The sequence below is a fragment of the Salvelinus alpinus genome, chromosome 25, assembly GCF_045679555.1.
Source record: "Salvelinus alpinus chromosome 25, SLU_Salpinus.1, whole genome shotgun sequence".
NCBI classification, from domain to species: Eukaryota; Metazoa; Chordata; class Actinopteri; order Salmoniformes; family Salmonidae; genus Salvelinus; species Salvelinus alpinus.
Window position 1 is genome coordinate 37,097,051 of NC_092110.1, and position 18,005 is coordinate 37,115,055.

The 18,005-nt window shown below is 44.0% G+C and overlaps 1 protein-coding gene across 4 annotated transcripts in view; it reads left to right on the forward strand.

Annotated features, from left to right (window-relative positions):
* Nucleotides 1–18,005, forward strand: part of LOC139553889 (calcipressin-3-like) — an 81,483-nt gene that overhangs the window by 21,386 nt on the left and 42,092 nt on the right. Inside the window, exon 1 of one of the 4 annotated variants that reach the window (XM_071366649.1) lies at nucleotides 7,676–8,223. The exons of the other annotated variants lie outside the window; for them this stretch is intronic. Within the exon in view, the coding sequence (XP_071222750.1) occupies nucleotides 8,137–8,223 (87 nt within the window). The 5' untranslated portion in view covers nucleotides 7,676–8,136. Of the gene's footprint in view, nucleotides 1–7,675; nucleotides 8,224–18,005 lie in introns of those variants that run through there. 4 annotated transcript variants of the gene reach the window in all.

The window sequence follows — 18,005 nt, forward strand, 5'->3', positions numbered from 1 at the left end:
GCTGGGTTGTTGCCCTCCTACGGCCTCCTCCACGTCTCCTGATGTACTGGCCTGTCTCCTGGTAGCGCCTCCATGCTCTGGACACTACGCTGACAGACACAGCAAACCTTTTTACCACAGCTCGCATTGATGTGCCATCCTGGATGAACTGCACTACCTGAGCCACTTGTGTGGGTTGTAGACTCCGTCTCATGCTACCACTAGAGTGAGAGCACCGCCAGCATTCAAAAGTGACCAAAACATCAGCCAGGAAGCATAGGAACTGAGAAGTGGTCTGTGGTCACCACCTGCAGAATCACTCCTTTTTTGGGGGTGTCTTGTTAATTGCCTATAATTTCCACCTTTTGTCTATTCCATTTGCACAACAGCATGTGAAATGTATTGTCAATCAGTGTTGCTTCCTAAGTGGACAGTTTGATTTCACAGAAGTGTGATTGACTTGGAGTTACATTGTGTTGTTTAAGTGTTCCCTTTATTTTTTTGAGCAGTGTACAATTTACCGCCCAGCTCTAAGGTTACCCATGATGCAGCGCAGATTGCATCCATCTTCCATCCCTCCTGCGCCCTTCTGGAAGCCTTTGGTGAGGTGAGCCTGCCTCTGGGTCAAGTCCATGGTTATCTAATAGCTAATCTCTTTGGTGAGGTGAGCCTGCCTCTGGGTCAAGTCCATGGTTATCTAATGGCTAATCTCTTTGGTGAGGTGAGCCTGCCTCTGGGTCAAGTCCATGGTTATCTAATGGCTAATCTCTTTGGTGAGGTGAGCCTGCCTCTGGGTCAAGTCCATGGTTATCTAATGGCTAATCTCTTTGGTGAGGTGAGCCTGCCTCTGGGTCAAGTCCATGGTTATCTAATGGCTAATCTCTTTGGTGAGGTGAGCCTGCCTCTGGGTCAAGTCCATGGTTATCTAATGGCTAATCTCTTTGGTGAGGTGAGCCTGCCTCTGGGTCAAGTCCATGGTTATCTAATGGCTAATCTCTTTGGTGAGGTGAGCCTGCCTCTGGGTCAAGTCCATGGTTATCTAATGGCTAATCTCTTTGGTGAGGTGAGCCTGCCTCTGGGTCAAGTCCATGGTTATCTAATGGCTAATCTCTTTGGTGAGGTGAGCCTGCCTCTGGGTCAAGTCCATGGTTATCTAATGGCTAATCTCTTTGGTGAGGTGAGCCTGCCTCTGGGTCAAGTCCATGGTTATCTAATGGCTAATCTTTTTGGTGAGGTGAGCCTGCCTCTGGGTCAAGTCCATGGTTATCTAATTGCTAATCTCTTTGGTGAGGTGAGCCTGCCTCTGGGTCAAGTCCATGGTTATGTAATAGCTAATCTCTTTGGTGAGGTGAGCCTGCCTCTGGGTCAAGTCCATGGTTATGTAATGGCTAATCTCTTTGGTGAGGTGAGCCTGCCTCTGGGTCAAATCCATGGTCTTGTAATGGAAAATCTCTAATCTCGACATCCAGAAGCAAATCTTCAGCAGGTCTGTCAGGAGACACTAGGTGATGGCTGACTACACTGCTATCAAAGTGAAGATTATAGCGCTTTTCCCACATCAGACCTCAACATAATTGGAGAGAAAGATCATTTCTCGCGCTGACCTTTTCGATTTAAGCAACGTAATGATTATAGGATGCGACATATGAAATATCATGGATTGCCTTGATCGATAATAATGACCTTACAATATCATAATCTAGTAATAAATCAGGGAGGCCAGATTACATAATTCCTATGATATAGTGTTATAATATGTTGTAGTTAGTTACATAACTGTACAACATTTAACTTAAAACAGGCAACATTCTATGTTTGTTGTACTGTGCTATCTTTGGCTTTCATGACCTGCAGCAGATGAATGTACTTCTGAATGCATTCAACCGAAATGTGTCTTCCGCATTTAACCCAACCCCTCTGAATCAGAGAGGTGTGGGGGGCTGCCTTATTTGACATCATCGGCACCCAGTTGTGGTTGGGGGTTAACTGACTTGCTCAAAGGCAGAACAGCAGAATTTTCCACCTTTCCGGCTCAGGGATTCGAACCAGTAACCTTTCGGTTACTGGCCCAACGCTCTTAACCGCTAGGCTACTTGCTGAATGGTGTGTAGCTCGGCTGAGCATGAGTAATCAAAAGAATCAACACAGGGTGCATCTTCAGTGTCAATAGCTTGTAGTTTTACTTACATCGTAAATTTGTTGGAGTCTGGCAGTGGTTAGAAGTATTGTGTTGGGAAGTCTGCCATGGTTTGACCTCCAAAGTGTTGTGCAGGTTGTTGTTATTGAAGAAGGAGGGGGTGACATTTAAAGTACACTTCTCTTGTGCCCTTTGGAGAAAGGATATATCGACAACAGGCTTATGCTTTTTAGGGCGCTTGCAATTTGTCAGGCGGGAGTCTTGCTGGAGGATAACAAGTCAATGTATTACTCTCTCTCTTTCCACACATATCACTGTCTGTATCCCCCCTCTTGTCCTTACTTGCTCTCCATCTCTTAAAAAATATATATATTTTATGTACTTTTACCCAATTGGTAGTTACAGTCTTGTCCCATCGCTGCAACTCCCCTATGGACTCGGGAGAGAGCCGTGCGTCCTCCGAAACACAACCCCGCCAAACCGCACTGCTTCTTGACTCACTGCTCGCTTAACCCGGAAGCCAGCCGCACCAATGTGTCAGAGGAAATACTGTCCAGCTGGCGAACCGGCCCATCACAAGGAGTCGCTAGAGCGCGGTGGTACAAGGAAATCTCGGCCGGTCAAACACTCCCCTAATCCGGACGACGCTGGGCCAATTGTGCGCCGCCTCATGGGTCTCCCGGTCACAGCCGGCTGTGACACAGCCTGGGATCGAACCCGGATCTGTAGTGACGCCTCAAGCAACGCGCCCCTCAGGAGGCTCTCCATCTTTTTTTCATCCGTTCTCAAGCTCGTCCTCTATTTCGTCCTCGTCATTTCTAACTCTCTCGCACGTTTTCTCTGAAGGTACAGTCTATTTTTATTTCCATGGCTTGTTATCTGTCTGTATCCCCTAGATACTGTATCTCTTAATGGCATTGTTAAAAACAGAGAGAGAGAGAGAGATGAAGAAATGGGAACACTTTCTATCCTTGAGCAAAGTTCCATCCCTTCATTCAGTCTGTGATTTCCGTAAACAATAACACTCCTTCTCTCTCTGTTTCTTTGGCAGTTGAAAATGGCACACTTAGTCTCGGAAGACTGTGCTGTCTTCAATGCTGTGCTGTCTTCAACGCTGTGCTGTCTTCAACGCTGTGCTGACTTCAAAGCTGTGCTGTCTTTCTCTACACATGCGTTTGAGCCAATCAGTTGTGTTGTGACAAGGTAGGGGTGGTATACAGAAGATACCCCTATTTGGTAAAAGACCAAGTCCATATTATGACAAGAACAGCTCAAATAAGCAAAGAGAAACGACAGTCCATCATTACTTTAAGATATGAAGGTCAGTCAATCCGGAAAATTTCAAGAACTTTGAAAGTTTCTTCAAGTGCAGTCGGAAAACCCATTAAGCGCTATGATGAAACTGGCTCTCATGAGGACCGCCACAGGAAAGGAAGACTCAGAGTTACCTCTGCTGCAGAGGATAAGTTAATTAGAGTTACCAGCCTCAGAAATGGCAGCCCAAATAAATGCTTCACAGAGTTCAAGTAACAGGCCTTCATGGTCGAATTGCTGCAAAGAAACCACTATTAAAGGACACCAATAAGAAGAAGAGACTTGTTTGGGCCAAGAAACACGAGCAATGTACATTTGACTGGTGGAAATCTGTCCTTTGGTCTGAGGAGTCCAAATTTATTTATTTAGAATTCAAGGCACACATAACCAGCACGGCTACCAGAGCATTCTGCAGCGATACACCATCCCATCTGGTTTGCGCTTAGTGGGACTATCATTTGTTTTTCAACAGGACAATGACCCAACACATCTCCGGCTGTGTAAGAGTTACTTGACCAATAAGGAGAGTGATGGAGTGATGCATCAGATGACCTGGCCTCCACAATCCCCCGACCTCAACTCAATTGAGATGGTTTGAGATGAGTTGGACCACAGAGTGAAGGAAAAGCACCCAACAAGAGTTCAGCATATGTGGGAACTACTTCAAGACTGTTGGAAAAGCATTCCAAGTGAAGTGTACAAAGCTGCCATCAAGGCAAAGGGTGGCTACTTTGAAGAATCTCAAATATAAAATATATTTTGATTTGTTTAACACTTTTTTGGGTTACTTCATGATTCCATATGTGTTATTTCATAGTTTTGATGTCTTCACTATTATTCTACAATGTAGAAAATAGTAAAAACTAAGAAAAACCCTTGAATAAGTAGGTGTCCAAACTTTTGACCGGTAGTGTACAATAAAACAATATTGGACTATTGATTAAATATGCTCCTCATTCAACATAAGAACTGGTATCGACGAGATGAACAGAGTAACCAGTACCATAACCAAAATCTTTCCTACGATATGTGCGCTAGTGCATTTTAAAGTATATTCCTTGGTCTCTTCCTATCATTTGGTCAGGGTCTTTATGGGCTGTGCTCTCGTCCAGGTCTCTTCCTAGTCAGAGTGTTTCTGGGCTGTGCTCTCGTCCAGGTCTCTTCCTAGTCAAGTGTTTCTGGGCAGTGCTCTCGTCCAGGTCTCTTCCTAGTCAGAGTGTTTCTGGGCTGTGCTCTCGTCCAGGTCTCTTCCTGGTCAGAGTGTTTCTGGGCAGTGCTCTCGTCCAGGTCTCTTCCTAGTCAGAGTGTTTCTGGGCAGTGCTCTCGTCCAGGTCTCTTCCTGGTCAGAGTGTTTCTGGGCTGTGCTCTCGTCCAGGTCTCTTCCTGGTCAGAGTGTTTCTGGGCAGTGCTCTCGTCCAGGTCTCTTCCTGGTCAGAGTGTTTCTGGGCAGTGCTCTCGTCCAGGTCTCTTCCTAGTCAAGTGTTTCTGGGCAGTGCTCTCGTCCAGGTCTCTTCCTGGTCAGAGTGTTTCTGGGCAGTGCTCTCGTCCAGGTCTCTTCCTGGTCAGAGTGTTTCTGGGCTGTGCTCTCGTCCAGGTCTCTTCCTGGTCAGAGTGTTTCTGGGCAGTGCTCTCGTCCAGGTCTCTTCCTGGTCAGAGTGTTTCTGGGCAGTGCTCTCGTCCAGGTCTCTTCCTGGTCAGAGTGTTTCTGGGCAGTGCTCTCGTCCAGGTCTCTTCCTAGTCAGAGTGTTTCTGGGCAGTGCTCTCGTCCAGGTCTCTTCCTGGTCAGAGTGTTTCTGGGCAGTGCTCTCGTCCAGGTCTCTTCCTGGTCAGAGTGTTTCTGGGCAGTGCTCTCGTCCAGGTCTCTTCCTAGTCAAGTGTTTCTGGGCAGTGCTCTCGTCCAGGTCTCTTCCTGGTCAGAGTGTTTCTGGGCAGTGCTCTCGTCCAGGTCTCTTCCTGGTCAGAGTGTTTCTGGGCAGTGCTCTCGTCCAGGTCTCTTCCTGGTCAGAGTGTTTCTGGGCAGTGCTCTCGGCCAGGTCTCCTCTTGCACTGCGTTATCAATCTCTATACCTTTTGTCCCCCACCTGGCTTCTCTTGTTCTCGCTCTCTCTTTCTCATTTTTGCTTTCCCCCCTTCTGCCTCTTTCTCCCCCCTATCTCTCTCTTCTCTCTCTCCATCACTCTCTTCTCCTTCGCTCTGTGTTCTCTCTCTCTCTTCTCTCTCTGTCACTCTCTTCTCTCTCTCTCTCTGTCACTCTCTTCTCTTTCTCTGTGTTCTTTCTCTCTCTGTCACTCTCTCCTCTTTCTCTCTGTCACTCTCTTCTATATCGCTCTGTTTTTTCTCTCACTCCTCTCTTCATAATTGTTCTCTCATTTCCTTTCCCTCGCTCCCCACACTCTCTCCTTCTCTCTCTCGGTTTCCCCTGGCTCCCTTCGCCTGTACATGGCCGATTTGCTTTATAAATAGCTTGGCCTAGATTACGGCAGCTGCAGTGGCACCAGGGGGTGGCTGGGCAGGGCCGAGTGAGGTGGTGGGGCACTGGCAGCCTCCATCGCTGGGAAGGCGCAGGAATAGTGTGTGTGTGTGGAGGGGGGTGTGTATGTGTGACTATGTTTGTGTGTGCATATGTGTGTGCGTGTATTGTGTCTGTGTGTTTTGATGCTGCTACTGCCTGCATGCCTGCTGTGTACACATGCACGATGCCCAGGGCTCATGCTGTCTCCCAGTCCCTCCCCCCTAGAGCCCTTGCTCCTTGCAGCTCGACAACCAAAACACACAATGACACATGACTGTTATGTCTCATGTCAGATGTAAAGAGGTTCGTTTTCTAGTGTGTGAGTCTCACGTGTCTATCCTGAATGTTTTACGAATTTGTTGCGTGTCATTGTGGGTTAGTGGGTGTCTCCTCTGTATGTGTAGGCTCAAACCAGATCAAATCGATGGTCTACTACCCTGGTTTCATGTTCCCACACACAACCATGACTTTGGGATTACAAATATGCATTATGTTTTACATAAAGTGGATTTTGTGATGGTACAGTCAATTTAGCAACAGTTCTTTAATATATGTGTACTTCTGTGGTCTGAAGTAACCTGTTATGAGTCAATCATCTAGCAATGTCCCCATTTTAGATCCCCTATCAATCAGGGATCTGGTGAGGGTGAAGGAAGGTTGAATATCCAGGACACCCAGAATATGCACATTCACATCACAGATTTACAAGAAGCATAAACACCTCTGAAATATCACTAAAGGGGGGTAGACGATGGGATTTTATCCCAATTAAATTTTAAGATGGGAAATTATAGAATGCTGATAGAATGCTGATAGAACTGATAGAATGCTGACTAACTGATAGAATGCTGATAGAATGCTGACTAACTGATAGAATGCTGATAGAATGCTGATAGAATGCTGATAGAACTGATAGAATGCTGATAGAATGCTGACTAACTGATAGAATGCTGATAGAATGCTGACTAACTGATAGAATGCTGATAGAATGCTGATAGAATGCTGACTAACTGATAGAATTTGAAATGAGGAGGAGGAAAACTCTAGAGGAGTGCACAGAAAAATGCCTCTTAGTCTATTCACACCCTAACAGAGACCCTCCATTGCCTCAGGTCTGTCAGAACCAGCTTGAGCCACCCTATAGTTACAGATCGTCATATCTGGCTCATGTGGTTGTCTATCTGACTGTCTGACTCTCTGTCTCTCTGGACAATGTGCCCTGTGATGAATGACATGACACACAGATAGACAGAAATAGCCTGCTGCTTCTTCCAGCCTTTTGCCTACTCATCGTGGCTTATTGTCTTAGCTGGTGAATGATGAAACGGAGAGCTTGTGCCAGAGTTGATGAGTGTGAGGTTATGCAATTCTGAAGTCTGTTGGAAGTTTGGACCAATCGGATAAGGCTGAACGAGTAAGGGACATATGACAACTGTTTTTACTGTAGTTTACTACACTACAGGCTGCTTCTGCAATGTCCACTACGTTATACAGTAAATTAGCAGGCTATACTGGATTTGTCTGGATTGTTTTTACTTATTGAAGTAACTCTGATATTTCAATAACAGAATAGTCCTACATGGAAAATTATTTCAATGGAACAGACTCAAACTTACTAGCCTAGAGTAAAACATGAGATGGTGCATTCCGTTTCTGAAGAAAGAAAAAAAGCTGCATTTATGTAACCAAGAAAATAGTCAAATTCTATTCCAGGATATTTTTTGTGGACTTCATTATAGCCAGTCCTGATTATTGTTGCTGGGTTAGAAGTAGGCCTAGAATACATAATTTCAGAGCTATTGCCGCAGTTATGTTCATGGGCTAAATGAGAAGGAAAAATAAATAACATAACCGAAATGTAGCTGTACAAGCTGCAGTGCTCCGACCCAACGGCATCGCAAATGAACAAACGAGGCTGATAATGACGTCAATGTTGTGCCCGAACGCGCGCTGGTTGGTGCACTCGCGAATGTTTCTGACCGCTGCTCTGTGTTGGAGCGGGGAGAGCGAGTTTTCCACTGCAGCATCACTCACTTCAAATAGCGCAACCAAACTGTGACGATACCACCTCATCCGAAGCGAACTCATTGGAGTTACAATCACCTGCGAGGCTGCGACTGCGCTTTCTCTGAAGCAGACAAGGACCGAACGAAATAATTTATTTTATTTATCTTTTTCTCAGCTACGAAAGGGAATGCCATCAATAAATATGAAACTGGAGATGGTGACCATCATCGCCTGCGAGGTAGACACAGAGGTGTTTACGTCAGACAAGCTGCAGGTAGGCCTATGACGTTACAGTTTCATAAAACCGCACGTTGAATATTTCAGAATTTTTGTCTGTTTGTGAAAAAACGTTGAATATTTCTTCCTTTTTTGTCTGTTCATACTCCGAAGTAGCAAAGATCCGTTTTTTCTGCATGTCTCAAAGTGCCTGTCTTGCTTACGTTCACCCTGTTTTTTTTTATTTTTATCAATGAAACCGCAGCTCATCAAAAATGCACGCCCTGAATGCGCATGGATGCCCTCGGTGCCATTGATTGACGTTTGTGGGTTTGCTGAAGTGTGGACGAGAGGGGGGAGATGGGGGGAGCAGACTTTTGTTTTTACTGTATGCGCTATAGACTACATCTTGCTGTCGCATCACTGGTCAATTTTAGTAGGCCTATGCAAGTTACATGCTTAAATGGTTAAAGGGTAAAAGGGTTGTTGAATTGAACATGTGGAAGAGCACAGAACAGAAGTGAGGAGCAGTTTAGACGCAGTGTCAGAGTCTGACCTCCCTTTCAGCATTGCAGGTGTGCCAGATACATAAGAGTGCATGTATCGAATACAACAGTCATGGAGGCAGATGGTACTAAGATCCCTAAAGCCTTGACATTAGAAAGTGCCAGTGTTTACTTTAAATGCCACACAGATGGTGGTCAAAGCCATGGCTTACCCACTGAATCCTTTAAAAATTCCTTAGCCACATTTTTCCTATCCACAGACTGTTATTGTGGATTGAGGCCATTGGCCATCCATTGTAGTCTGTTGTACAGCACAGAGCCCAGCACATGCCGTACCAGAACAATAACTTATTAAGATTCCGTTATCCTAAGTCTTTCCTTAATACAGTTAATCAGTCTGAACAGAGATCCTATGCTATGAGTCAAAGTACAAGGTAATGCTGCCATGTCCTCAGAAAACATAAACATTGTGCACATGTCTGCACACCAGGGGTTGGAAACCCGAAATTATTTTCCAATAATTTAATTGTGAACAGAACCATACATTTTTTTCATTCAGTTCCACTGTTGCGACCAACAACATAAAGTTCTGAACTGTATGTAGAAAAATTGGAAATGGTGTTTTTTACATTGGATTAAAGTAGAGACTCAGAGCTAGAAAATGGTATATCATACACTGCAGTTGAGGAACAATGGGAAAGTAATTCTGCTTTGAAAGTAGATAAACTTGGAACCCCACTTTTGAGAAAATGGCCCTTGAATGTTTTGGTACACCTACTGGAGAGCTCTTCTGCTCCACCCATCTCTTTCTTTAAGGATTCACATGTGAGGCCATGTGCTAATTCAAGTGAGTAGTTTAGATTTCAAGACTAAAAGTGGTAAAAGTAGTAGCCTACAATAAGGAACAACTCCAGGTAAAAATATACTTGATCTAGTCCTTGGCCTATATCCTAATCTGACTTTTGTGCAGGTCATGTTCTTCACATTACCGTCTCTGGTAAAAAAAAAAACACACTATATCAAATAAAGTTGAAGTTAATTTGTCACATGCACAAGATATAGAAGGTGTAAATGGTACAGTGAAATGGTTACTTGCATAGTAGCAATATCAAAAACAGGAAGTGTCCAGATAAAAATATTTCATAAATATTAGATGACGTGTACAGTACCCGACACACTGGTCTAAATTGATGGGTCATGTGAAGGAAATGCTATAACCACCCCCAGATACATCTAGCTAAGTGGATGGGTCACTATTGTCCAGACATGTACACATGTTCTTGAAATACAATAGATGGCCGTAATCACCCCCAGACACACCTGGCTAACTTGATGGGTCACGTACAGTACATTCGGAAAGTATTCAGACCTCTTGACTTTTTCCACATTTTGTTACGCTACAGCCTTATTCTAAAATTGTGTCAATCTACACACAATAGCCCTTAATGACAAAGCAAAAACAAGTTTTTAGACATTTTTGCAAATGTATTAAAAACAAAAAACTTAAATATCACAATTACATAAGTATTCAGACCCTTTACTAAGTACTTTGTTGAAGCACCTTTGGCAGCGATTACAGCCTCGAGTCTTGGGGAGTTTCTCCCATTCTTCTCTGCAGAGCCTCTCAATCTCTGTCAGGTTGGATGGGGAGCGTTGCTGCACAGCTATTTTTAGGTCTCTCCAAAGATGTTAGATCGGGTTCAAGTCCAGACTCTGGCTGGGCCACTCAAGGACATTCGGAGACATGTCAGAGGAGGACTGGCCACCTCTCAGAGCCTAGTTCCTCTCTAGGTTTCTTCCTAGGTCCCTGCCTTTCTAGGGAGGTTTTCCTAGCCACCGTGCTTCTACATCTGCATTGCTTGCTGTTTTGGGGTTTTAAGCAGGGTTTCTGTATAGCACTTTGTGACATCGGCTGATGTAAAAACGGCTTTATAAATACATTTGATTGATTGATTGATGTCCCGAAGCCACTCCTGCATTGTCTTGGCTGTGTAATTAGGGTCATTGTCCTGTTGGAAGGTGAACCTTCGCCCTATTCTGAGGTCCTATGTACTCTGGAGCAGGTTTTCATCAAGAATCTCTCTGTACTTTGCTCTGTTCATCTTTCCTTCGATCCTGACAAGTCTCCCAGTCCCTGCCGCTGAAAAACATCCCCACAGCATGATGATGCCACGACCATGCTTGGTGATGGTGCCAGGTTTCCTCCAGACGTGACGCTTGACATTCAGATCAAAGAGTTCAATCTTGGTTTCAACATACCAGAGAATCTTGTTTCTCATGGTCTGAGAATCTTTAGGTGTGTTTTGGCAAACTCCAAGCGAGCTGTCATGTGCCTTTTACTGAGAAGTGGCTTCTTTCTGGCCACTCTAACATAAAGGCCTGGTGGAGTGCTGCAGAGATGGTCGACCTTCTGGAAGGTTCTCCCATCTCCACAGAGGAACTCTGGAGCGCTGTCAGAGTGACCATCAGGTTCTTGGTCACCTCCCTGACCAAGGCTCTTCTCCCTCGATTGCTCAGTTTGGCCGGGCGGCCAGCTCTAGGAAGAGTCTTGGTGGTTCCAAACTTCTTCCATTCAATTGAATTTACCACAGGTGGACTTCAATCAAGTTATAGAAACATCTCAATGATGATCAATGGAAACAGGATGCACCTGAGCTCAATTTCGAGTCTCATAGCAAAGGGTCTGAATAATAATGTAAATAAGGTATTTCTGTTTTGCATTTTTCATACATTTGCTAAAGTGGGGTATTGTGTGTAGATTGAGATTGATGAAGATCTGAATTTATTTAATCAATTTAGAATAAGGCTGTAACGTAAACAAAATGTGTTAAAAGAGAAGGGGTCTGAATACTTTCCGAATGCACTGTAGTCATCTGGCGAAGTGGAGTCTTCTGTTTAACTAGCTAAACAATGAACCAGCATAATCCCAACTCATACTACAACCAACACAAACATTGTCATAGGTTTAGTATGAATGTGTAATACATGTCTGAGTGACAGAGTGAGGGCTTTGCATAGTGTGTTTGTTATTTTTCGTTTTTTTTGTTCTGTTCCCTAGATCGGTTCCAACCACTGCCACGCACGCACGCACGCACGCACGCACGCACGCACGCACACACACACACACACACACACACACACACACAGAGAGAGAAAGCATATTGACAAGTAAACAGAACAGACAGGCTCACACCACCTTGTCTTGATAAACAGCAGTTCATCTCCAAGTCCACATTCTCCCCTGCAGCACCTGAGCTCTGCCTATAACTCTTCACCACAGACTCCCAAAACCCTACTTCCACTTCTTGCCTGAGGATGAGCGTAAAATCATGCAACGCAGACGTCCCACTTCTTGGCAGAGTAGCCCTATGTTTATGCTTGCCTATGTTTGTTGTGCATGTTTTGCAAGTGCACATTTTTTATGTCATCGGAAAAACCACAACCCCTCATCCTACTATCCCGATCGGTCCTAATCTGCACTGAGACTGATCTGAGTGCAGCCTTCAGAAACATCTGTGTGGGGGAGAGAGAGAAAGGGAAGCGAATGGGCTGACTTTGGGGGAGGATGGCAGATAGATCTGAACTAATCCTGGTTTCTGGCACATTCTAGGGACAAGAGGACATTAGGTTGGGGGGGGGGATTAGTGGGGAACGCACATGGTTAGGGAAGGCTCTGATTGAGCTCATCTCTCCCAGGCTGCTTGCAGTCGGTTGTTTTCATATCAATTCATCTCATCTGTTCCCTGTGTGTCTTCGTTTATTACAGCTTTTTTTTTCAATTGCTCACAAGCATCGGTCAATACTGTAGCCACTTTCTATTGGTCAATACTGTAGCCACTTTCTATTGGTCAATACTGTAGCCACTTTCTATTGGTCAATACTGTAGCCACTTTCTCAAAACTCTTCACAGTCTGCATTACCAACATGCATCTTGGACAAACAGTTAATCTCACCTCCAAAACTCACTCAAACCACCAAAACATGTCATACATGTCTCAAAATTACCTCGTTCGACCATAACACTGGCAACAATTCTCATTCAGAAAGCATACATAGCACACTGACCTAAAAACACTAACAATAGGGAGCATTACATAAATGATAAATGTTTTTCTTTGAGGTTTGAATGATTTTTCACACAAATCAGTATTTCATTTTAGAATAAGAATAACACCTTATATGAATGAGAAAAGAGTCCATGGATTTCAGAGAATGTGGTCATTGAATACATTTTGTGTGAAAACAATGTAACATGATTCACAGTTTGGTCCACATACACTTCTGTTTCGCTTGACTGTGTGAAGAGTTTTGACAATGTGACTTCAGTTTTGACCAATGCATGTTAGCAATTGACCAAAACTGTAATATACAGATGCCTGATCATCCCCCTCTGATTTAGAGCTGTGTATCTGGGTGAACTGAACTACTATGGGCTGTGATGGACCACGCAATGGATCACTGTGATTCACAGTCAATAACATTCATATTTCAGCATGGTGTTCTAAGCTATAGCTGAGATATGAATGTTACCGAGCTAGCACAAAATATTCCTGTAACGTTCCCTAAAAGTTCTCCTTTGGTTATTTGAGAAACAACTTTCCCATTTACATTCTAGGAATGAGCTTGTGAGCTTGTTGAGGTGGTAGGAATTGAGGGTCAGTGTGTGATTCTATTGTTGTTGGTTATAGTGATACAGTGTCTGCTTGTGAAGGATACTCTGTCCATCTTGTAGGGGTTCATGGCCAACCTGGAACTGATACGGGTTCTGATTCTGCCATATTGAGGAATTGCCACCTACAATATCATACTTGACCTCTATCTAGCTCTGGTGCAGGGTGTTACTATGTATTCTTCTACTAACACCCTGTATCGGCATTGGTAGAGGAACCTTAGTAACCCAAACCTTGCTGCCTGTTTGGATAGGATCAGACTAGGGCAGGGAAGGGAGATACCTTGTCAATTGCACAACTGAATGCATTCAACCAAAATGTGTTTTCCCCACATTTAACCCAACCCCTCTGAATCAGAGCAGTGCGGGGGGCAGCCTTAATCAACGTCCACATCATCGGGTCCCAGGGAGCAGTTGTTGTTGGGGGTTAAATGCCTTGCTCAAGGGCAGAACGGGCAGCTTTTTCTACCTTGCCAGCTTGGGGATTCAAACCAGCAACCTTTTTGGTTACTGACCCAACGCTGTTAACCGCTAGGCTACTGCCACCAACTACCATACTATGTTTTCTCAGATAGCCTCCGGTCTTGGATTAGTCAGTCTGAAGCACTGGTTGGTGCTTTAGTCAATAGTGCGCTATAAACTGAACCGGTGATTCTAGGTTAGTAAAGTTAATTGATAGCCTGGTCCCAGATCTGTTTGTGCTGTATTGCCAATTCCTATGGTTATTGTCATGCCGTGTCAAACAGATCTGGGACCAGGCTAGTTAATTGAATCCTGTGCCTGGTCTAGTTGTGCTTGCGATGCTAGTTGATACTAACAGGGTTAGTTTAAGTGGATGGCTGGCCTAGTCCTTAGCAGTTGCAGTAGGACCTGAGATAGCTGATGCTAACAGGGTTAGTTTAAGTGAATGGCTGGTAGTTGCAGTAGGACCTGAGATAGCTGATGCTAACAGGGTTAGTTTAAGTGAATGGCTGGTAGTTGCAGTAGGACCTGAGATAGCTGATGCTAACAGGGTTAGTTTAAGTGAATGGCTGGTAGTTGCAGTAGGACCTGAGATAGCTGATGCTAACAGGGTTAGTTTAAGTGAATGGCTGGTAGTTGCAGTAGGACCTGAGATAGCTGATGCTAACAGGGTTAGTTTAAGTGAATGGCTGGTAGTTGCAGTAGGACCTGAGATAGCTGATGCTAACAGGGTTAGTTTAAGTGAATGGCTGGTAGTTGCAGTAGGACCTGAGATAGCTGATGCTAACAGGGTTAGTTTAAGTGAATGGCTGGTAGTTGCAGTAGGACCTGAGATAGCTGATGCTAACAGGGTTAGTTTAAGTGAATGGCTGGTAGTTGCAGTAGGACCTGAGATAGCTGATGCTAACAGGGTTAGTTTAAGTGAATGGCTGGTAGTTGCAGTAGGACCTGAGATAGCTGATGCTAACAGGGTTAGTTTAAGTGGATTGCTGGCCTTAGCAGTTGCTATAGGACCAGAGATCGCTGATTTGTTAATCTGTGTTGTGTTGTGTTATTACCTGGAGAATATAGAGCAGCATCAGCAGATTAACATGCGTAAGGAATGAGCTAGATGAACCGGCTCTCTCACATGGTACATGTCAGACATCATACAGTATACACACACATACATGCAAAAACACGTGCGCATGAACATACACATTACGCACACACACCACAGAGAAAAAATACACACATGCATATGACTATCACACACACACCAATACATTCTGTTTTACTACTAAGATATATAACTATATATACGTATATATAGATATATAACTTCCCCTTAGTGTAATTACCAGGTAAATCAATAAATGCATTAAGTGTGTTAAGTTCACTGATGGATTGTAAGCTGGGCACGTTTAAGCATTAGAGGACAACAAAACGTGTAGGCTGTTTAAGACTTGACCTCTTCCTAAAACACTGAAACCCATTATTAGGAAACTAAAGGTAGGAGAGAAACAACATATTCTGTGACCTACACACTAGATACTAGACATCCTATCCACACACACACACACACACACACACACACACACACACACACACACACACACACACACACACACACACACACACACACACACACACACACACACACACACACACACACACACACACACACACACACACACACACACACACAGACTCACTCTCTCTCTCTGTGACTCAGCAGGATGGAAAAAGGTAGCTGTTGTCAATTCCGTCTCTGTTACTGTTCTGTCAGCAAACCTCCATCCATCCAAACTAAATCCCAGGCCTGAAGAACCCTACTTTCTTTCCATCAGCAGTTGAGGCCTGCTGGTCTGTTCCCAAGCCTACCATCATAACAATGGCAGTTGTCTGTGTCACCTCTGACTGTCGTCCTGGAAACTCAGCGTAGAGCTTTGAGGAGCCACACCTGTTTTGATGCCTGGCCAGCTCACTTCGACTCCTGTATGGTCTATGTTTTTGCTGAGATCTGTGTTTTGGTCTCTTGACTATTTATCAAGCATATACTCATGGTACAGTACAGGGCTAGGTGATATGGCCAAAATATCATATGGTATTTTTCAAATTTGGGGCGGTATTTTTATGTTTTTTAATATGAAAGGTTCATGACCCTAGGGTGGCAACACATACATTATAAGTGATTTCAATCTTTCTCCATTCTTCATCCCTTTCTCCATGCTGGTTGTTTTATACTGTTCAATTCAACTATAATTAATTATTTATTTGGTGATGTGAACATATTTAATATAGTTTTTTTTTTTTTTTAAATATAACTTTTTTAATGTTTCACTATTTTTATGAAATTCACTGAGGAGGATGGTCCTCCAGTTCCTCCTCTGAGGAGCCTCCACTGCCAGAGATCTGTATATAATGACGAGATGCTAATTTCTCCGCCTAACAATAGGAGCTGTTGTCCCAAAGGCGGGAAGGCAGGCAACAAGCTTTGGTCCAACCTCTCGCATCACCTCTTCCTCTCTGTCTTACCACATGTAGCTAGCTAACATGTTCATTTTACCGTAACTAGGCAAGTCAGTTAAGAACAAAGTCTTATTTACAATGACGGCCTAGGAACAGTGGGTTAACTGCCTTGTTCAGGGGTAGAACGACAGATTTTTATCTTGTCAGCTCGGGGATTCGATCTTGCAACCTTTCACTCTAACCACTAGGCTACCTGACATCCCATTCATGCTTCACATATTGCTCTCTGATTTAGAAGATACAGTTGCACAAACAAAATGCGTATCAAGGCCGACACCAGCATTGGTAACAGGCTGTATTAGATCGCTTGTTCTGACTAGTACATTTACCAAGCTAGCTAGCTAACTGTCAATTAGCATTAGCGGCTAACAATATTTATTTTAGCCACAACTTGCTAAGAAAATACGAACTAGGAGACAGTAGTTTGCAGACAGTAGGATACACAAACTATAAGTGTAATTATGGAACACTTGTGGAAAGCAGCATGTCACCAACATCGTACTGCATCAATCTGACCATGCAGACTGCAGCAGAGTGAACGGCAGGAAAGTGTTTGTGACTCTGTGGTCGAGCAACAGCTCTCTCCTTGAGTGACAGGCGACAGGGCTTGGTGTGGAAAGCGGTATGCAGCAGAAGGGAGAAAAACGACTCAAGTATAAAATGGAGAAACTTAAAAAAAACGTACATTACACGCGCCAACTGAAATACCGTTATAGAAGGTAAAGTAAAAACCCAAACCGGTCGGTGCATCCATACCGGTAGTAAAATACGGTATACCGCCCAGCCCTAGTACAGTACATCAGCTAAAATGAGATGTGTCAAAACGTCATGTTTGAGATTATGAAATTATATTTTATTGAAAACATGGAACATTTGGATTGCTGTTTGGCTTGCAAGGTCATCCATATCATATAAAACAACACGCAGTGACAAAAGTCAATACATATTTCAAACAATCAGCAAATAACCTTTAAGCAAGGTTGCACTCAGCAAGCCGTCACAAAGGGCAGCACTTGCTCGATGATATAACCATTCCAATACAGCTGTGTAGATGTTTGCATGGCTATAGTAGAGATGAGACGAAACAGCGTGTGTCAGACGGACCGGTAAAGGAGAGGGGGAAGAGTGGCGGACGATGCGGACGGTTGTACTATGTTCTGTCCAGGTGGGAAACCAGATCTGGCCCTGGCAGGTAGACCAGACCAGGGAGCATGGGGCTCAGGTTTTTACTTCTCCTGGGGACATGTCGAACTGGGCCACGGTCGGCTCACATTCCCCCAAAACCTTAGAGAGGCTCTGGGTTTCGAGTGTCACGTTAGAAAGGTTAGAACTATGTCCGCTGGAGTGACGTAGAAGAATGAGCACAAAAAACAAAGGTCTGTCTCTAACTCTGGCTTCTATCATTGCCGGTGTGTCGGGTTACGAGAGCCAGGATGACAGGGTTGTGAGACGATAAGACGAAGGCTAAAGGAAAAACTTTAAGCTAAGCAAATGGAATGTGGGACAAAGCTTTTTATTCATTGATGTGGACGTCAATTCAACATCTATTCCATGTTAGTTCTACGTAATTTCATTGAAATTATGTGAAAACAACATTGCGTCAAACAGTGTGTTTAGGGATGACTTGCTGAATTTATGAAATTGCTTCTTCCAATTATTGATAAAGAAACTGTTAAGAAACTGACTGTTAGA